The sequence below is a fragment of the Diabrotica undecimpunctata genome, chromosome 2 (genome assembly GCF_040954645.1).
Source record: "Diabrotica undecimpunctata isolate CICGRU chromosome 2, icDiaUnde3, whole genome shotgun sequence".
Taxonomy (NCBI): domain Eukaryota; kingdom Metazoa; phylum Arthropoda; class Insecta; order Coleoptera; family Chrysomelidae; genus Diabrotica; species Diabrotica undecimpunctata.
In genome coordinates this window covers 140,705,512-140,726,896 of record NC_092804.1, presented here as the reverse complement: position 1 = coordinate 140,726,896, position 21,385 = coordinate 140,705,512, and the positions used below count along the sequence as shown (strand labels likewise).

Sequence of the window (21,385 nt, the reverse complement as noted above, 5' to 3'; positions counted from 1 at the left end):
AAATTTTCCTGGTGTAAGAAGTTCAGCAATTTTTGCAATCGTACATTTCTTTCGCCATAGCCATACTTATCCATTGCTACTTCTGGATCATCTTGTTTAAACCCCATTTTCGCATTAAAGTCCATAATTATTGTGTAATATGCTGGTGTAGCATGTAACGCTGTTTCTAGGTCCTCATAAAATTTTTCAATTTCTTCATCCGAGTGGGTAGTCATTGGAGCATATGTATGGATTACCTTAAGGTCATATTTTGTATTTAGTTTGAAGATGAGATATACAATCCTGGAGCTTATGCTGATAATTTCAACTATATTTTGTGTGTGCTTTCTATGTATAATGAATCCTACTCCACCATCTGAAGTGTCTTTTTCACCTCTAAAATGAAATACGTGTCCTGATTTAAGAGTAATTTTGACTTCGCCTCTTCGTCTTATTTCAGTGAGGCCGATTATGTCCCATTTTATGTTTTTCAGCTCTTCCTCCAGTTCCACCATCTTCTGGTCTGATATAAGAGTTCTAACATTGTAGGTATGAAGTAATATGCATTTGTCGCTCTTTGTAGTAGCCTGATTTTTTCCGTGGATTCATAGCACCCTCTGCTCCAATCCTGTTCCAACCACTACCTTGGTTGGGAGGTGTTGAAGATGCCGGAGACTGAGGGCCGTTCAGTAGTTTCGTCTTTCATGGAAAATAACAGGAGAAGTATCCACCCGCTGCCACTGTTATATACAATGTTTGTTTATAATTATGTTTTGTGTTAAACATTTTTTTCTACGGCGTACAGATTCTTGGTAAATCGATTTTTATGCGTTTTTATCCCTCTACGAGGGGAGTTGTACGGGGAAGCCCGGAGGGTAAAAGTGGTAAAATTTTTGCATCTTTTTTGGGGTCCTAAAATTGATATTCTCGGCAAAAATTTCGCTTGTTAGTTTAGTTTTTAGGGGTCAAATCTCTGACGACTGGACTATTTGTGTTTGAGGTTGGAAGCCGTTTTAAAAGTAAAATCTTTAATCTAAAGAAGCTATACTATTTGGTTTTATAACCTAACCTAATTTGTATTATGTATTGTAACGATTTGGATTTATCAGTATTATACTTTTTAAACTACATGACTTAAAAATAGTATTAATATTATTTTGATATGCGTTTCTAAGACAATTTAGTGTTTCATCTGGAGATGCTTTTGGTTTGACATAGGTACAAGTAGATATTTAAAATAAATAATTTAATAGTTAGAAAAATCTATCAAAACACTCATTTTTGTGTGTGAGTGTGTGTGTTTTATTTTTATTTTATTTTGTCGAAATATTTGTATAAAGTTTCCTTCCAGTAACTAAGCAAAGAGAAAAGAAGGATTTTTTTTACGAAGTTTTTTAATAACCTTATAACTTTATGTAATTCATGCTTTTTATTTTAGGATTACGGCTGCCATCGCTTTCGTGAATTTTTGCAGCACACAAAAACTGGATGAATCTGCAAAGAAAGAGAGAAAGTCACAGAAATACCCTCTGCAAGTAAGATATACGTTAGTTTTTAACATTAAATCTAAAATAAAATATAAAAATGGAACTATTGGAACTAATGTGGTAACAAAATATAGATTTATTTACTTTACAAATGTACATTTCGTCTTCTTCTTGTCTGGCCTCACAACACAGAGTGAGTCTTAGTCGCATTTACTATAGCCCTTCATCTTCTACGATCTTATGGTTTTGATGCTGATCGTTGTACTCCAATTCTAGACCAATCTGGTCTCTTAAAAATTCTGATTTTAATAATCTATTGTTGTCTCATCTTCCCATATGACTTGCCCATTTTATAGAGTTAGCTTTTATACGTCTGATTAGGTTTTTACTACCATACAGAGTCACCAATTTAACATTGCAGCGTTTTCTCCAATCTGGATCAATTATCATGCCGAAAACTTTTTTTTTTCAAAAACCAGCAGATTATTTATCCCCCGTTGATTAATGGTCCAGTTTTCACGGGTATAAGTAATAACTGGACAGATAATGAACTTATAGTGATAGTTTAGATTGTCGTTTTAACAGCTCAGATATCTATAATGTTAAAATATAGTATACTGCTCTATTCCCAGCAACTATTCCTGCTGAGATCTCTTTATACTTTCTACCCGTGAAAGAGTACTAACCTACGTATAAGACCAAAGATCAAGAGGAAGATCCCTAACAAGATGGGTCGACCAAACTACAGGAATAGGCAAAAGACCTATCCATGAGTAAAAATAAATGACCACAGAGAGATCTTTGGAGACAGACAAAACACATCACGATGACCACTTCTACTCAGAACTAAAGAGAGAGAGAGAGAGAGAGTCCTCTTTGATCTTTAAACTCCTTTACTATTTAGAAGTTGTGATGTATTGTATAATTCTAGGCTATTACTACCAATGTATTTCGAAATTTCAACAGCAATAATCGCAAAGATATTTAACAACATATACAACTCTGGGAGAAATACCAACAGAATGGCTGAAATCTGAGTTTATTACACTTCCAAAAAAATGAGGAGCCAAAAAATTCGAAGAAAACTGTACTATAAGCCTCATGAGTCATCTCCTAAAATTGTTCCTAAAGATAATTCATAAGAGTCCTGTTAGTACTAGAGAGACTTTGTTCTCAGTACAAATCTTATTCCAGAGATGTCAAATGTGACGTATACGTATGTCTGGTTGATTACGAGAAAGCATTTGATCGAGTACAGCACGCCAAGATGATGCAAATATCCAAAGAAACAGGAATTAACAACCAAGATCTGAAAATAATTAGAAATCTTCACTGGAATCAGACAGCAAATCTCAGAGTTAAAGGTGAACACACTGAATGTGAAAATCATGCGTGGAGTGAGGCAAGGCTGTATTTTGTCCCCTCTAATATTTAATCTATACTCTGAAAGAATATTTATCGAAGCTTTGCACGAAACTGAAAAAGGTATTCTACTAAATGGTTACTGGCTACACAACATCAGATATGCAGATGACATCATAGTATTTGCGGACAACTTAGAAAACCTACAAATTCTTATGAACAAAATCACGTATTACAGTCAACAATATGGACTCCATATAAACGTTAAGAAGACAAATCTTATGATAATTAGCAAGAAAAGAATAACAGAAGGTCAACTCTACGTCAACCAATCCCCTTTACAAAGAGTGACGCACTACAACTACCTCGGCACCATAATAAATAAAGAATGGACCAACAACGAGGAGATTAGAGCACGCATTGGAAAAGCTAGCTCCATCTTCAATCGGATAAAGGCCTTCTTCAAGAGTCACAACCTCTCTCGATGCTACGTCTTCTCTGTCCTTTTTGATGGTGTTGAATCGTGGACCTTAAACGAAGATATGTGCAGAAAACTGGAAGCATTTAAGATTTGGTTATATCGGAGAATGCTTAAGATTCCGTGGACTGACCGGGTCACAAATGTGGAGGTCCTCAGAAGAATGAGTAAGAACCGAGAGGTACTGACCACCATCAAATCTCGAAAGTTACAGTTCTTCCTCAGAATTCCTCCTTGGTATTTTTCCGCGCTGCTGCAGATAAGATAAAGATTGCCATGATGATCGCCAATATTCGTAACGGATAGGCACATCAAGAAGAAGAATTTTGAAGTTACCACCATGTGTTACGTCTTTTTTTCATTTATTTAGAGACCCAAATTATCTGCTTCCTCATCGGGTTGTGAAAACACCTCTCGCAGGTGCCTAGTAGAATGAGCCACTGTATCTATGTTACCATAATGTCATTATTATATAGATACAGTGCCATTGTGAGTCAGTACCAGTTGTGAACCTTGATTGGTAAAATCTCTAGTCAGCTTCGACGATATTTTATTTATTGCATCTTCCAAGGTAAAATTAAACAGCAACGGTGTCTCCTTTTTTCTGTTCTGATGTTGTACCAAATGGTGCTGATGTTCTGTTTTCTATCTTTAACTGTGCATATGGGTTTGTTACGCACATTTGTGTTAGGTCCACTAATTTGCTTGGTATTCCTATTTCTAGTACTGCTAGCCATAGCCTACTTCCTTATATGAAATCATATGCTTGCTGAAAATTTACGAAGATTATGTCTATACGTGGTTGCGAATTCCACAAAATTCCGCGAAAACCGCATTAGTAATCGTCTATGATATCTTTTACATAAAAAGTGATTAATAGGTATCTTAGCATTAATATCATTAGTAAGATATCAGCTTAGAACTTTATATGCTGTGCTAATAAGCGGTAGTTTCGAAATTGTTCCTTTTTCGTCTTATGTATGGGTACTATGACACTTCCATTCAATTCCTCAGGCATTTTGATGTAGATCAATAATTTCTTCCTTTTTTATCATTTCTTCATTCATACCATCATTTTCTTTGTTTGCTTTGTTTCGAAATTGTTCTTTATCTTCCTTATTATGTATGGGTATTATAACGCTTTAATTTGATTGTCTAAGCATTTTCTCAAAATAATGTTATACAATAATTGATGTAAAACTATTCTTTTTTTTTCTATTAATTCTCCGTTTATACCATTATTTCCTGATGCTTTGTGATCTTTAAGAGATATTATCGCATTTTTTACTTCTTGAAGTATGGTATTTGTATTTCTACATCTGCAGAATAAAATGTAATTAATATCTTCTTAATCCGCCTCACTTTCAATATTTAGTAAATTCTGCAAGTATTTTTTTCATCGTTTAACAATTGTTGTTTCCTTCATTACTAGTTCTTGTTTCATTTCTCGTAGCTTTTATTTTCCCAGTTAATAGTTGTCTTCCAACAACTACTGACTTTTAAGTAGTTGTCTTGTCTGTAGTCTTCTTGTGTGAAAATCTGCTTCATTTTAATCAGTATTATTCATTTTTTATCATTCATTCATTTTCCGCATCGCTTTGTAACAAAATATTTTGCCTACCACATAGGGTAGTACTATGGGGTTGAAATCTAGGGACAGAAATCATTGGGGTTAGAAATAGGGCAAGCAAAATATACGATACTTATGCGAACGGTACTCAGGGTTTATTTGGAGAGCTGATTTGGAGAGCTCGTAGATAAGTAAATGGCACAATGGGATTGGATTGGGGCAGCTACAAATAAATGAAACAAAGGGGTATTTACATGAATCTTTTGGTCAAATGGACAAATGAAACAACAAGAAAGGCCTTTAGCTATTTAAAATAAGGACGCTGCTTCGAAGAATCCTTGTCTACTGGATAAAGGAAAAAGGTTCTTCCCTCCTAAAAAAGAAACACAAAGGAGGTTAGGAGACTTTTCTAAAATACGAAAATAAACTAAATGGTTTAGAGAAATAAATTAAACATTTATTGTTGTGTCAACACAAACAACAGTGACAAAATATAGATGGCACAAAAAATACTATATTAATAGTTACAAACGTAAATATAAAATAACAAAGAGAAACACTTACTATGTCCTATCCGTTTACAAGTGGGAATTGCTACAAAACTTACAAATGTTACTGGGCTATAAACTGTGGCAGAAATAATTTATTACATATAAAGAAATATCTTTAAAATAAAATTATTCATAGAGAGGTTAACCTTCTTTAAAAAACCAAAACAAATTAATGTCAAAAATAATAAAGCTAGCTGTCATATGTCAACATAAAAATTTTAAAACGGAGCAATTAAAATGACAGCTAACCACTCCCTAAGACATATATTTTTAATTATTACTAATTCTTTACAAATCCTTATGAAAGCAATTATTATTATAAAAAAAATTGTCTATCGTTACTTTAAAATTTAAACACAAAAAAGTTACCTTGACTTTTACTAAATTGCACTTTAAAATATTTCTGGGGTTACTTTCTCTGCCACACGGTCAAATCCATCTCCAAACTGTGAAAGATGCTCTGAGACGGCTTCTTAGGACAAATACAAACTTGAGATTGAAGTATTTGGAAAACAAACTTTGGACTGGGCTTCTTAAATAACAGGAACAGGTAGAATTAGACTGCAACTACACATTGAACTTTACAATTAACTGCCACTACACACTAGATTTCCATGAAAAGGGGCGAAGAACGAGAAAAAAGATACAAATGCGACGTAGAATTTGGACTAAACTCTGGAAGCAGTTGTGTCCGACAACGCCTCAGCGAGAATGAGTAAATTCTTAAAAGTCCTTCGCTTAACTTGGTATAAACAAAACACTAAACGGGAATATTTATTTAAAACGCAGTATCGACCGGCTTAACGATCAAAGAATACCGAGGAAATAACCATCTGTGAAATAATAAATAAACTCTAAAACGGTTTACATTAATTCGACGACGCAAAAACGAAATTGAAAGATTTTTTGGTGTTTTAATACGTACGATTAGGAACTGAAATACACTAAAAATATTCTTCGTTGCTTTAGCAAATACGAGGAGATTTCAATATATTTTAGAGAAACTAGAAATGCTACAGCTTTTATCAGTATTTTGTAGCATTCTCGCTCTATCTCTATGTTATACTTTTCTTTTTGGAATCTGTTGCTTATGGCTACTTGATATTTAATTTCTTTATTAGGTATTTGAAAGCTTTTGGAATATTTCCCATCTTTCTCTTTGTTCTTTTTGTTCTTGTTTCTTTACTAATATTGTTCTCAACGTAGTTGTAATCAGAAAGTGATCACTGTCGCTGTCAACGTCTGTCATAGTTCAGGAATTAATAATGCTAATAAAGTGTTTTGCATCTATGAGAATATGGTACATTGTTACGTGTTCTTCCATAATTTAAAATCCATGTGGCATTATAAATGTTCTTTTTTTTTCAAATTGGGTGGATTTAATAACCATATAAGATATTTCAAATTGTGTTACTCCCACTCTCGTTAGTTCTAAGTCTGTTTCTCACAGGTATTGGTTACCAGAGTCTTCTAAAAGGTTGTTCGTCATGCATCAAAATGCCATTTAAACCCCGTTTGCGGTTCACATGAGGTTCAAATTCAATTTACATTAGATAGTTAAATTTAAAAAATATTTATTATCTGGTCACTCAAATTGCTATTCCTCATATTTTCATTAGCACAATATTACCTATAATAGAAGAACTCATTTCTCCTCCATAATTTTCCTGACACAAAAATCTAATATAGGGGAAGATTTTAAATTAACTTCATATATAGTTTTTTAGTTTATCCGTTGTTTGTAACTCATATTGTGTTAATATATCATATTAATATTATGATAATGATTGTGAGATTAATATAAGATTCACACGAAAACTAAGTTCCTGTAGCTGGCTGTATACCATGTATCACAAAAAAATTTTGTTAAAATCCTTTATGAAAGGTATATAAATTAAAAAACCCAAACGGGCTATGTCATGAAGACAAAACGTTTTAGGAATCCATATTCCATCATCAGTGTCTAGGTGTACATGTTTTGAGCCACTAAATATCTGGGTAAAAACCAATTAAAAGTTATATGCTACAATTTAGTTTACATTATTTAGTTTTATATAACTTCCTTATATATATTCGGAACATGACGAAACTACATTTTCATCTTCTAATATAAGTTCATCGTTTTCAGCTCCTCCTATGTACATGTATTTAGTTTTTGTTGAGTTAACATTTAGTCCTTATCATTCGTATTTCTGTATTAATCGATTTGTCATGAAGTGTAGTTTTTCCTGATCCTGGGCGATGACGCGATGACGATCATGCGCGAAATAAAGCATATCTAGGGTTGTTTCGTTCTTTAATGGTGTACCAATTCTCTTCTACCACGATCTCTTCTATTTTTTCAGTACTTCACTCAGGTAAACATCGAAGTGTTATCAATAGACTACAGCCTGGCCTTGTTCTCTTATTTAGCGTAAAATTCTCGAAGAACTGGTTTTTAATCTTTATTTTTAATCGAAGAACGTTTTAGAATCGTTCTATTGCTTTCACATGTGTAATATTATTGTATGAGCTTTCCAGTACTTGCCATAGTCTACATAGGGTATTGTATCAAATGCTTGCGTTAAGTCCATTCCTAGCCATTCTTTTTTATTTAGTTGAGTAAGAGGGTATATGTGATCGATGCAAAACCATTCAGCTCGAAATCCTGCTTGCTATTCCAGCTCAAGCGGTTCATATTCGTTTTTAACTAAGGTTTTTATAACTTTTTCATACAATCTACTGAGAGCGTTGATTATTGAGATGGAGGGGTAGTTTTTGCAGTCTGCCTTATACCCTTTTTTAGGTTGGGTGTAATTCATCCTTTTTTTTAGCTTTTAGGTATATCATCTGTGTTTGGGTATCTATTAAAAAGTTCTCTTACTATATTAACAAGTGTTGGTGTTGCATTTTTTAAAAGTTAAGAGGGGATTTCTTCTGGTCCATAGGCTCTTTTATTTTTTAAAGTTTTTATAAGTTTGACAGTTAGGTCGTTTCCAATGGTTATTTCCGGATTTGGTATATTCTGGGTGTTTATTGGAGATATTCAGGTTTGGACTCTTGTAGTTCTTTTGCGTAGTGACTTTTGAATCCATTGATGTTGAAGGTTTATACATTTGTTGTATTTATGAGCTCCCCCTTAGGTTTACAATGAATCTCCAAGCCTACGAAGACATTCTTCCACCTAGACATGATTTCACTTCCTTGTTATTATTCCTATGTTTGGTCTTTATGTCTTATAACCATTCTTTAAAAAATTGTTTTTGATTGTAGTATTGGTTTTTGCCATTTACTTCTTCTTGAGAGGTAAGACATTTGTAATACGCTAGTTGCTCTATCTGTATATTAAGAGCGCATTATTTCATAATACGCTCTTATTTGTTCGTCGGTAGGTTCGCTCTTCTTTTTCCAACGTAGCTCCCTTTAGGGATTCTACTATCTGGGCACATAGTATATTTATGTCGTGGTTTACATAGTACTATTAAGTCTTTGGTCTAATCTACTCTGATATAGTTTTCGTAAGCTGTCATCGTATAGATTGTTTATATTAAACTTTGTTTTCCTCCTAGTTGTTTAGTAGTTTTCGGTTGAGATTTGAATGTGTTTATGTTAATAGAAAATTTGAGCTCGAGATTTCAGTAAGTTATGATCCCATCCACATTAAATACCACTATATACTGGGGTGTCTTATATTTTCACTTCAGTTGGCCGCCTAACTGTAATATAGCTAATAATTTTAATTCATGATTTTCAGGTTCAATTGTGTACATGGGTTTAGCAACCTATTTTCTTTATTATTTATCACGTCTTCACCTAAGTAACTTTCATTAAACGATTCCCAATTTGTGTTAGTCTGTGCTTTAGTTTTTGTTCAATAAGTACAGATAGCCATTTTGCCGCTCTCTTGTCTTTTGGCACGCCGCTAAAAAGTGGACAAGTTTCCAGTTAGAGTGATTTCCTTGCCTTTTTATGTTGTTTTGTTTGTATAAATAATAATAATTACTAACAAAAATAATTTTTTAATAGAAATATGTATAAGTATTTCTGATGCCATTTCTAAGGATACTTAATACACCTAAAGCTTAATAGTTCTGAGGAGTAGAAACCATATATACATAAAAACCAATAACGAACTACAAAACATAAAACAAATGTTAACTGTAACCATAATCACCCACAACAGCGGATCGATTGACTCTTTCCGTGTCCATGACCAATTAACATTTTTCTCGAGAGTCCATAAAAAAACAAAAGGTAGCTGCTCACCAGGGGTTGCTTGTTGATGATAACTGGTATTATTTACATAACATGATCTTAGCATTATCTCATGTTATAGTTCGATAGGGCGTCAGAATTTCGTGAAGATGCGAGCTTAACATGCTGTTCAAATAAATTAAGCATGTGCGTAGAACAAAGGAGTTAATTTATGAAAATTAAAACAATAAGTACATAAGTAAGAAGACAGAATAAGTTCTGAAACTATTTTTTACCCTATTTTTTTTACCTTTTTACCAATTAACAACCAATATAACAAATTACATCTTTAAAAACACTGTAAAATAATAATATCTTTGAGGTACTTTATTTAATAGGCTATATTTTATCATAGTTCATTTTTAGTTTTATCAAGATTTACGTATTTTTAACGTTGTTTTAGAATATTCTTATCGTTCAAAAAGTTTTCTCTTTTGAATTTAAGTGCAATGCAAAATATAAAACATATGTTACAGTGTTCGTGGTGTTTGATTTAGCAAATTAAATATTCTAAATGTTCTTCGTTAAAAAATTGACAAAGACAGTCTGTTTATATATAATTATGGCTGATTCATTTAGAGGTACTTTTTTCAAAAAGAAAAAATTAGAAAAACAATGAACTTTATTTGAAGATATTTATTATTATACAAAAGACACACTCGTTGGACAAATTCGTATGTAATTATAAGTTAGAATTGTTTCTAAATTACCTGTGTCCTATTCTTCTCGATCGACGATGATAAAATAAAATGTTGAAGTCGTGGAATAAAATATAGTTTTATTGACAGCTACTGAATTATTATGGACTCTTTGCCTTTAAAACGCATCTTGAGTTTTGGCGGTAAGACATTTGGATCAAAAGGCATCGAATTTTTATTGTCGAGCTGATACAAATTTTATTGAACATTAATTTCGCGCGCGGAACTGACAGATAAACCGGAAAAAGTTGTAAGAAACCAAATCGACTATATAATAATTAAAGAGAGATATCGTAACACCATCAAATCGGTTAAAACATATCCAGGAGCAGATGTGGCATCAGACCATAACCCACTAATCGCTAATGTCACGCTTAAGCTTAAACGTATTAGAAAACCACAAAGAACTCCAAAATTAGATGTTAGAAAACTGAAAGAAGTTGATATAAAAATCAAACTTTAACAGAAAATATACGAATACTTTGATAAATTAGATACTAACACTTACGAGATAAACGAACAATGGGAAACACTAAAAAACTGCCTCCTCGCTCCATGCAAAGAGATATTAAAAGAACCGACACGAAAGAAAGACAATTCGATGACCGACGAGATACTCGGCATGATGGAACAACGAAGGCAAACCAAGAACAAAGACAGTCACAATTACAACGAAATCAGAAAAAAGATAAGAGAGACAAAACAAACTTACTGTGAGGAAAAATGTAAAGAGATAGAGGATCTTCAGAACAAATACGACCTATTCAACATACATAAAAAGGTTAAAGAAATGGTAGGACTGCAAAAAAGAAACCACAACACAACTCTTATAGATAAAAATGGAAATACTATGATAACGACTGATGAAAAACTAAAACGATGGGAAGAGTATATGGAGGAGCTCTTCGACGACGAAAGAGGAAACCCACAAGACTTGTCTTTTGAGGACAGAGAAACAAGTGTAGAAATTACAAAAGAAGAAATACTGTATGCACTAAAGAACACCAGAAACGCAAAAAGCCCGTGGCCAGATCAACTGCCTATCGATATCCTTAAAATAATAGAAAATGAGTACATTGATGTCCTCTTAAAGTTTTTTAATAAAATTTATTAATCGGGTGACATACCCAACGAATGGCTGACCTCAACATTCATTTGTCTCCCAAAAAAGAAAAATGCTAGAGAATGCACCGACCACCGTACCATAAGCCTGATGTCTCAGACACTTAAATTGTTTTTAAAAATCATTCATAAACGCATTTACAAAACACTTGATATGGATATTGAAGAAACTCAATTTGGATTCCGTAATGGCGTAGGTACCCGTGAAGCTCTATTTGCATTTAACGTACTAATCCAGAGATGCTTGGATGTGAACCAAGATATGTACGTCTGTTTCATAGACTACAACAAAGCTTTCGACAAAGTCCGCCACAAAGAGCTAATGGACATCCTCAAAGCAAAACAACTACAACACAATGACCTTCGAATTATAACAAATCTATATTATAAACAACAGGCACACGTACGCATTAATGAACACACATCAGAAGAGTTCTAAGTTAAAAGAGGAGTGCGACAGAGGTGTGTATTGTCACCACTACTATTCAATGCATACTCTGAAGAAATTATGAAAAGAGCTCTTGAGGGAGAAACAGCAGAAATCAAGGTCAATGGAACACCCATTAACAACATTAGATATGCGGACGATACTATCATAATAACACACAACCTACAAGACCTCCAAAAGCTAATGAACAAGATAGTTGAGTATGGAGAAGAATATGGATTATCAATAAACACCAAGAAAACCAAATTTATGAGGATATCAAAAACCCAAAATAATGGTGAAAGCCTGACAATTAACGGTAGTGCTTTAGAACAAGTTGAAAACTACCACTATCTTGGCACAATAATTAATCACACAAACGATTACTCAAAAGAAATCAAAGTTCGAATAGAGAAAGCACGTACAAACTTCAATAAAATAAGAAAGGTACTTTGTGCAAGAGAACTAAAATTGGACTTGAGAGTTAGGCTGGCAAGGTGTTATATTTTCTCGACTTTGCTTTATGGGATAGAAGCATGGACACTTAACGCGTCGACTGCTAAAAAGTTGGAAGCATTTGAAATGTGGGTGTATAGAAGAATCCTGAAGATATCATGGACCGAGCATGTAACAAACAACGAAGTCATGAGAAGAATCAACAAAAGAATGGAAGTATTGGAAACCATCAAGACACGAAAGCTGCAATACCTGGGGCATGTTATGCGTAATGAGAGATACAACCTACTTCAATTGATTATACAAGGGAAAATCCAGGGCAAGAGAAGTGTAGGAAGAAGAAGAATCTCATGGTTGCGTAACTTGAGGGAATGGTACGGATGCACATCAATTGAACTATTCAGAGCAGCAGCATCTAAGATCAGAATAGCCATGATGATTGCCAACCTCCGTCACGGAGATGGCACGTGAAGAAGAAGAAGAACTGACATGCAAAATCGACGGTCGCTTCAAGCGTTGTTTTTAAGAGAACGGTTTATTCTATACAAAAAATGCTTATAAACATTGGTGTTTAAAATTATCTTAGCTACATTTTCTAAACTTATTTACATCTTTTTTGGGTCCCAAAATTAATATTCTCTGCTAAATTCATTTTACAAAAAAAATTGATTTTTAGGGGTCAACTCTCTGACGACTGGACTATATCTCTCTATTAGGCCACGGCCTGAATCATGCTATTGTGATATGGAACAAAACAGAGTATACTAATCAGGATCATAAAATGTTAAATATGAAAATTGAATCAAAATAACCACACATAATACCTGATGAGGATTTCTAGCAAAAGAATCGCTTATACCAAGTGTTTTTTAGACATATAGAAAAAAATGTTAGCAACACTTGTTTAATTGGCGGCCATTGTAAAAGCTGCTTTCAAGTGATTAATGCTTAGTTTGATTTGGCGTTTTAGCACGAACAGACTGACAGCTAAACAACGTTTCTAAATTGGACAAATTTATTTTAAAAAACTTGGTTCTATTCAAAATACGTATCGTGCACTACGTCCATTTTATGATCAACATAATCGTCTCTCAGAGAAATTATTTCGATTAACCATGCAACGTTTTCGCACCACATTTACACTAAATGATAATACGCTTCCACAGAGATGTCGTACAGTGCTTATAGAAGAAGTTATTTCTGCTGTAGAGTATAGCATAGAAGAAGACCCGAATCAGTCCATCCGCCCTCATGCGCAGCATTTTAATATGTGTTCATCCACTTCATGGAAGAATTTGCGAAAAGATCTTGCTTGTTTATAAAATACAACTCATGCAAGAATTGAAGCTACACGAAAGCTAGCAAGGACACTTAGCAAGGAGTCGATTATGTGAATGGGCTCAAAACGAAATTGCCGTTAATCTAGGTTTTTATAAGCGCATTTTTTTACCGATGAAGATCACTTTTGGTTGAATGGCTACGTCAACAAACAAAACTGTTACATATTTGGAGTGAAGATAATCATCAAGTAGGTATATGTTAAGAAACCATTACTTCCAGAAAAACTGACTGTTCGGTGTGCTATATGGGCTGGTAGATGGGCTTTATTGGTCCATCCTTGAGCCATGATTACTGAGTTTTTCATTCCTCAATTGAACAAACATGTGACAGCGCAACATGTCACGCAGCTCGTGCCACAATTGATTTATTAAAAGAAATGTTTGGTAACTGCATAATTTCACGATTCAAACTCGTAAATTTTCCTGCAAGATGCGATTTAACATCGATAGACTATTTTCTGTTGGTTTATGTGAAGTCGCTAGTCTATGTCGATAAGCCTGAAACGACTGACCACATGAAGAGCAACAAGATATACGCCCACAAATGTTGGAAAAAGTCATCGAAAATTAGACCTCCAGGTTACGCTGTGTCAGAGCCAGCCGTGGCGGTTATATGCCAGAAATCATATTTAAATTATAATGCTAAAAGATTATCCCTCGAATAAAGTCAATTTGAAAAATCATCTTCCATTTCAAAGTTGTATACCTCTATAAACATTATAAGAAAACAGAAACCTGCCACTCGACATACAATATTAATTTATTTACGTAAAACATATCACGCTATAATTAAATCCTTGCAAATTAATTTCAAAATGATCCTAACCTTAAGACCATTTTTCACGTTTACACAATATTTACTAATAACTAATGAATTTCATGAAAAAAATTATGTGGAATAAATAATAAATTCAATATATTTTATAAAAACGAGTACTGATGCATTTTGGATAAACCAAAACATTCAGCCTTTACGTTGTAAAAAACTTTTAATATAAATATTCCCTTTAAAAATACCGACAATCATAATGATTAATAAATAAGTTTTCCTTCCTCTTAAATGCTTCTCTTTGATTGAATACAATGCCACATGTTAGTTCATCCCTATCAAACGAGTTTTATTAGAAAGGCATTAGGAAGTTATATTAGTGAATTGAATTGTCATAATAAATTATGTGATGTATGGACTGTAATGGCAGAAATGGCTACTATGGACTTCATGCGTAGTTTATTTTATTGTAAGCATCATTACTTAAACCGTTATTTTTAAAATATTTTTTTATACACGGAAATAGAAATACAACGTTTACAGCCTGTAATATTCTCGATCGGTTACGCCTTTGGTGTATATAAGGAGAGAACATTATAAACGATGCAATGTGAATCCTGTCGGACTACCAGGAATAAGAATGCTATTTAACATGCATGTTACACGTCATCCTAGTCGGTGCTTCCACTTTGATGTCATGATTTATTTACATGGGATCGGTTACAGTTCCTTTTTCATTATGTGGTCCATCGATTATCATTAGGTTTGAACAAAAAGTGAGATTACCTTTACGTTTTTTCTTATGTATAAAATGGGTCAGTGACTATTGATTAAAGGTTAAATAAATAACAGTTTCGTGCTAGCTTTAGTTATATTTTTCAGATTTAAAAATATTCGTTACAAATTACTGTATTTTGTATTTGGATTTGTTCTTTATGGTTTTTCTTATCTAAACAGTTTTATACAATAAATTTTCTTAAGCTGTTTATTATTATATAAAAGCTGTGATATTGCTAAGCCCTCCCAATCATGAGAAACATATTGATAAAACAGAAGAAAGATATTAGAAATTATTTATTTATGCATATAATAAAAGAAAAGGAGGTGTTGACATAATGGATCTGAAATTTGCAAATTGCACATGTAAAAGACAAACAAAAAAATGGCCAGTTGTTATCTGGATAATATGATGGATGTAGGGGCCCTCTATGCATTTATTTTATTCTATTTTATAAAAATGAAGGGAATGATAAATCATTACCTTCCTAATTCATAATTCCTAGTTATTCCTGAAGGAACTGGAACAGGAACAGGAACTGTCCACAGAATTAATTTTACCCTACATGAAAAGAAGAGCGGAAAACGGAAAACTTCAAAAGCATATTCTTGAAGACATAAGAAAATTGGTGAAAACTGGCAACTACAATGAGGGCTCGACTGTCAACTAATTTGTAAAAAAAAACGATGCTCCATGTGTCCATCCAAAAAGAATAGAAAATGCGAACGCGTTTGTGCCAAGTATGATGCATTTATTTGCAAAGAACATTTAATTCACGTATGCAAAACATGCTGTTGAATTAAGGCTACTTTATTTTTATCTGTTTTAATGTATTATTAAAAAAACTGCTCAATTAAAGCCAATATAATACTAGGATATTGTTTACACATGTTATGTAACTTTAAAGAACGGTCAAGTCATGCATCCTAGGGTTAACAGCACAACTACAAATATATAATGCTTTAATCGAGCAAGTGAGAACATTTAAATACTTAATAAGGATGGTGAATGACTAATGGGTAATGGGACCCTCAACAAGAGGTAAAATGCCGTGCCGAACAGGGAAGACAAGCTTTCGTTAAATTTAAACCGCTAATATTTACCTAACCGAATTTTTTTTTAATCTTCGGTACAGAATGATAAAATATATTTATATTGTTATAAGTCATGGGGACATAGACGTTGAAAATATCCGCCATTAATAAGTTGGAGACTTTCGAAATGAGGACCATATGAAGAATGTTCCTCATACCATCGACGGATAGGGTGAAAAACCAGGAAGTTAACCCTCCGTTAGTGGGTTAACTTAAATAAAACTAGTACAGCCTTGTTCTTTTTTAAACAATAACTTCTTCTTAAAGTTCGGAGGTTGGATATCATAACGGCTATGGTCACTTTGTTGGCTGCTACTCTGAAAAGTTGTAGTGAACTACAGTTAAACCATTCTCTAAGGTTCCTCAGCCAGGAGATGCGTCTTCTTTCTATGCTTCTTCTTCCTTGGATCTTTCCTTGCATAATAATTCTCAGCAGCCCATATTTTTCTCCTCTGGTTATGTGACCCAAATACTCTAGTTTTCTTCTTTTTATGCTGTTCATAATTTCTAACTCCTTATTTAGACGTCGTAGTACCTCAGCATTGGTAATCCTTTGAACCCACTGAATTTTTAATATTCTTCCGTAGCACCACATTTCGAACGCTTCTATTTTTCTTATGTGTTGTTTCTTCAATGTCCAAGCTTCCATTCCGTATAGTAAGATAGAAAATATGTAACATCTTAGAGCCCTCAATCTGAGATACAACTGAAGGTCTCTGTTGGTAAGCATTGTCTTCATTTTCACAAATGCTTGCCTTGCAGTTTCAATTCGGACTTTGATTTCTCTGCTTTGGTCATTTTTGTCATCAACCCAGGTTCCCAGATATTTGTATGTCTCTACTTTTTCTATTTGGGTTTGCTCTATCATTAATCTTTCATTTCCATGTTGCGTTTTTGAGACAATCATAAATTTAGTTTTTCTCTTATTTATTTTTAGTCCGTATCTAATGCAATAATCGTTAATTCTATTTACCAATCCTTGTAGCGATTCCAGGGTGTCTGCCATTATAACGGTGTCATCAACGAATCTTATGTTATTTACTATTCTTCCGTTTACAGAGATTCCATCACCCAGATCCGCTATCGCTTCCTGGAATATGGCTTCACTGTACACGTTAAACAGTAATGGTGACAGAACACAGCCCTGTCTTACTCCTCTCTTTATATCTATATTTTCGTTCTTTTGTTCTTCTATCTTTATATTGGCCTTTTGATTCCAATACAGATTGATTATGATTCGTAAGTCTCGTCTGTCCATATCTTACAGACAAACAATAACACCAAACCGCAGAATTCGTGAAAGCAGAATACGGAGGAGTGTTCCACTCTACTTCGTATTAGAAAGAATTCCTTTGGTATTTTCCGTTTATTTTTTCTCATCGTTCCTACGTAAGTTAGATTGTTTTCTGTAAAAACCTTTTCACCAAAGGAACACTGGTGAACCAGTTATCGCCTGTGATATTTCGATTGGATCCAGATACTGGTTCATCTAAAAGCAACACAACTTCTTCTCCCGAGTTGCTTACTTGGTAAGGACCTTCTGGTTGCCTACCTACATAGGCTTCCAAATTCAACGTGTAAGCTGTCTTAATGTCAGTTGAAGCAAATAGTTTCAGGCCGTATTTAGCCGGCTTACTCGCTATGTACTGCTTAAAGCTGCATCTACCTCTAAATGCTAGAAGTTATTCGTCGACTGTGAGGTACTCAGATGGTGAAAAGTAAGCTTGAAAATTGTTTAAAAGTAATTTCAGCACATCTCTTATTGGTGCCAATTTGTCAATGGTTTATATCTATCAAGAACACTGTCTAACCGTAAGCATCGTATCAAAAAGCGAAATCTGGATTCACTCATAGATAAGTAGCAAGATTCCAGACCATTTCCTTTGAATTATCCCAGAAACTGTGTAAATTTTTTCTGTTGAATCTGCATGTTGTGCATTTCAATCTCGTTTGAAATTGTTCTCTATATAAATATTAGTGCAATAAACTATTATGTTTCTTACTATCTCATCGAAAAAGAGACTCCAGATGTCAATTTCAGTCTTTTTTTCTCGAGCAATACCTTTTGGTCCTGTCAAATGGCATTTTATTATGTTATGTGCACGGGTTTGTACGTTCTTTACATGGCCTTTTCATCCATTTTGTTCCATCTTTTCCTGTCTAATACTCTTCCGCTCGATTGTCAATTTCGTCACTTTCACTTCCATTAGTATCACTTCTATCAGTTCCATTTGCTTCTTGTTCCGAAGCCGTATTATGCTCACTTTCAGTCACGTGGTCTTCTTCTTTGATCAAGGTACGAAAAATTGGATACTTTGGTCATATTTTGAAAGGAAAAAAATACGCAATCCCTCAACTAATCATCCAGGAAAGTTTGAAGGCAAGAGAGGAGTAGTAGGTCGCAAAACAAATGTCGTGGCTACGACATCTTTTGCATGCCGCAAAAGACAGACGTCTGGCCTTAGGATAATTCGCCAACGCACTATAGGTGCACGACACTATAAGAAGAACAAGATCTTCTTCTCCAAAATCACTTTCGTCGTCAGTATAAGGTCCATTCTTGTTATCACTCAACTCCTTTACCATTTCAATTAAACTTCAGGATCGTTACTTTTTCAAATTTACGCCAGTATAAGGTCCATTCTTGTTATCACTCAACTCCTTTACCATTTCAATTAAACTTCAGGATCGTTACTTTTTCAAATTTACGCTTTTTAGAATTCTCCATTTTGTTCCAAAAAAAAAAAAAAATAAGATTCGCTAAAAATCACGAGTTAATATCATTATAAATCAGGATTTGTAAGCACTATCAATATATGCTAAAAAATTAGTATAGTTAGTAGACCAAAATCGAGAACTTGAAAGTGGCGTGGGGGACAGTCGTCAACCACTAAAAGACTTATGGAAGTGCTTGGCAACTAAGCGCATGTTACTGTGCACAACCACGTTATACATAAATTCACACCCTGCCTGGGTGTGAAGTGTGAAGTGGGTGACGTATGTCACCCACGCGACTAGCGAAGGGTTAAGAAGGGCAAATGCTGACAGAGAATATCTCGACTTAAACTTGATGTGGCTCAGGAATATAAGAAAATGAATCAGAACTGAAGAAGTGTCATACTGGTTGCCAACCTCAATAGAGATGGTGATCCTCATAAGAGGATGAGGATATTGCAATAACCGGCTTTTTATTGTTTGTATTGAAAAAGAAAAAACAAACCAAATTGTTGATAAAACAGACATACGAAAAAAAAAAAAAAAATAGAAAATAAAGAACGTGGTAAAACATCAATTTCAATTACTAATATCGTGTATTGCTTTTCCTTGCTCTAATTACTTTTTTGCAGACGACGGGGCATACTCTCAATTTTTTTCCGAATTACTGGTTGTGGTATATTATTCTACTCTCTCACTAACAGATCCTTAAGCTCCTGTGCGTTATTAGAAGGAGGTGTGTGGGTTTGAATACGTTTTTTCAAATCGTCTCAGATATGTTCGATGGGATTCAGGTTCGGAGACCTAGCTGGCCAGGGTAATCTCGTAATTCCAACTTCGTCTAAGTATTGCATACTGATCCTGGCATATTGTGGTCGCGCGTTGTCCTGCATAAAAACGGCGTCTTCTCCAAGTTCTGCCATGATGGGCATAACATGTTCTTCCACAATCTCCGTAATGTACCTTCATGCAGTCAATGACCCATTGTCGATTAAGGGTAATTATGTGCGGAAGTCGGAAGATACACCTTCTCTAGCCATGACCGAGCCTCTATCAAATGGTATTATCGTTTACCGGTTCTCCTCCAAACTCTTACACGTCCATCGGATCCAGTTAGTCAGAAACGGGATTCATCTAAGAATAACACTTTGCTCCAATCTCCAATTGTTAATTCCCCAATGCGCGTATTGCTGAGCAAAAGCTAGTTGTGCAACTCGATGCGTCAGGCGAAGTGGCGGTCCTATAGCCATTGCTCGAGAAGATAGTCCAGAAGAACAAAATCTTCTCCTGACTGTTAACAACGCTAACATTGCGATTTCGTACTTCCTGTAGACGATTTCGATGCAGAACCGCAGTTGAAGTCCGGTTTCGTAAAGCCTGAAACACAAGGAAACGGTCATCTCGTGCCGTGGTCGTTTTTTTTTTGTTCAGAGCCAGGTCGTTTGCTTAGCAAACTCGTCTTCTGAAAGCGTTAAAGCACTCGTTGATCCGTAGAAAGAAAGTTACGCCAACAGTTCTTGGAACTTGCCATTGAGTGCCACCGTCTTCCAAGCGCAACCTTTCGTGCCATTTTAACAACAGTCAAAGGTATTTTTGGCAAAAAATAAACAATAATAAACATTAATAATGGCAATAATAAACACTAATGGTGGCAATAATAAACGTTACTTCGTTGCGTTTGAACAGAAAGTTGAAGCACAAATGAGATATTTAAAACAAGCGGCAGTTACAGGAACTGTTCATTTTGGGAAGTGTGCACCTTCCCGCGAAAACGGCACTATTGGAATTCTTTGTTACAAAGGAAATCACTAACATGACAACAATTCTCAGAAGCAAGCATTAGTTTGTATTTGTGCTATTATTATTTACGATAAAGCTAGTTAAAAATGAAATATCGGTGATTTTCAAGGTTACCCGGATTTTATGATGGCCAGTGTATATTATATATATGCCATGAGTTATAAAGATATTCTAAAATATTAAGAGCATGTAATAGATTCTATAATATTTTCATATAATTAAAATTATAACTAGATCATAATTTTTACGATTTTGTATTATAACTTAAAATTAAAAAATAACGACGTGCTAAATATATTACCTGGTATACTCCGACGAAGTATTATAATCGACCCTAACCTTTAAAATTGATCAGAAATTATGATCTTAAAACTGTTGAAACTGCTCCCATAAATCGTTACCTTTACAGTAAAGCACCTAGCACCCACCCAATAATTAACTAGCGTATTCAAATAGTAAAATACTCGAAACAACGTGGGCACATGACAAATTGCTCAATATTTTATGGTCCAATTACAAAGGAACA

The 21,385-nt window shown here is 34.2% G+C and overlaps 1 protein-coding gene across 1 annotated transcript in view; it reads left to right on the top strand.

Annotated features, from left to right (window-relative positions):
• Nucleotides 1-21,385, top strand: part of LOC140434951 (ADAMTS-like protein 4) — a 1,118,363-nt gene that overhangs the window by 374,716 nt on the left and 722,262 nt on the right. Inside the window, exon 2 of the mRNA XM_072523593.1 lies at nt 1,418-1,514. Coding sequence (XP_072379694.1) covers nt 1,418-1,514 — 97 coding nt within the window. The remainder of the gene's footprint in view (nt 1-1,417; nt 1,515-21,385) is intronic.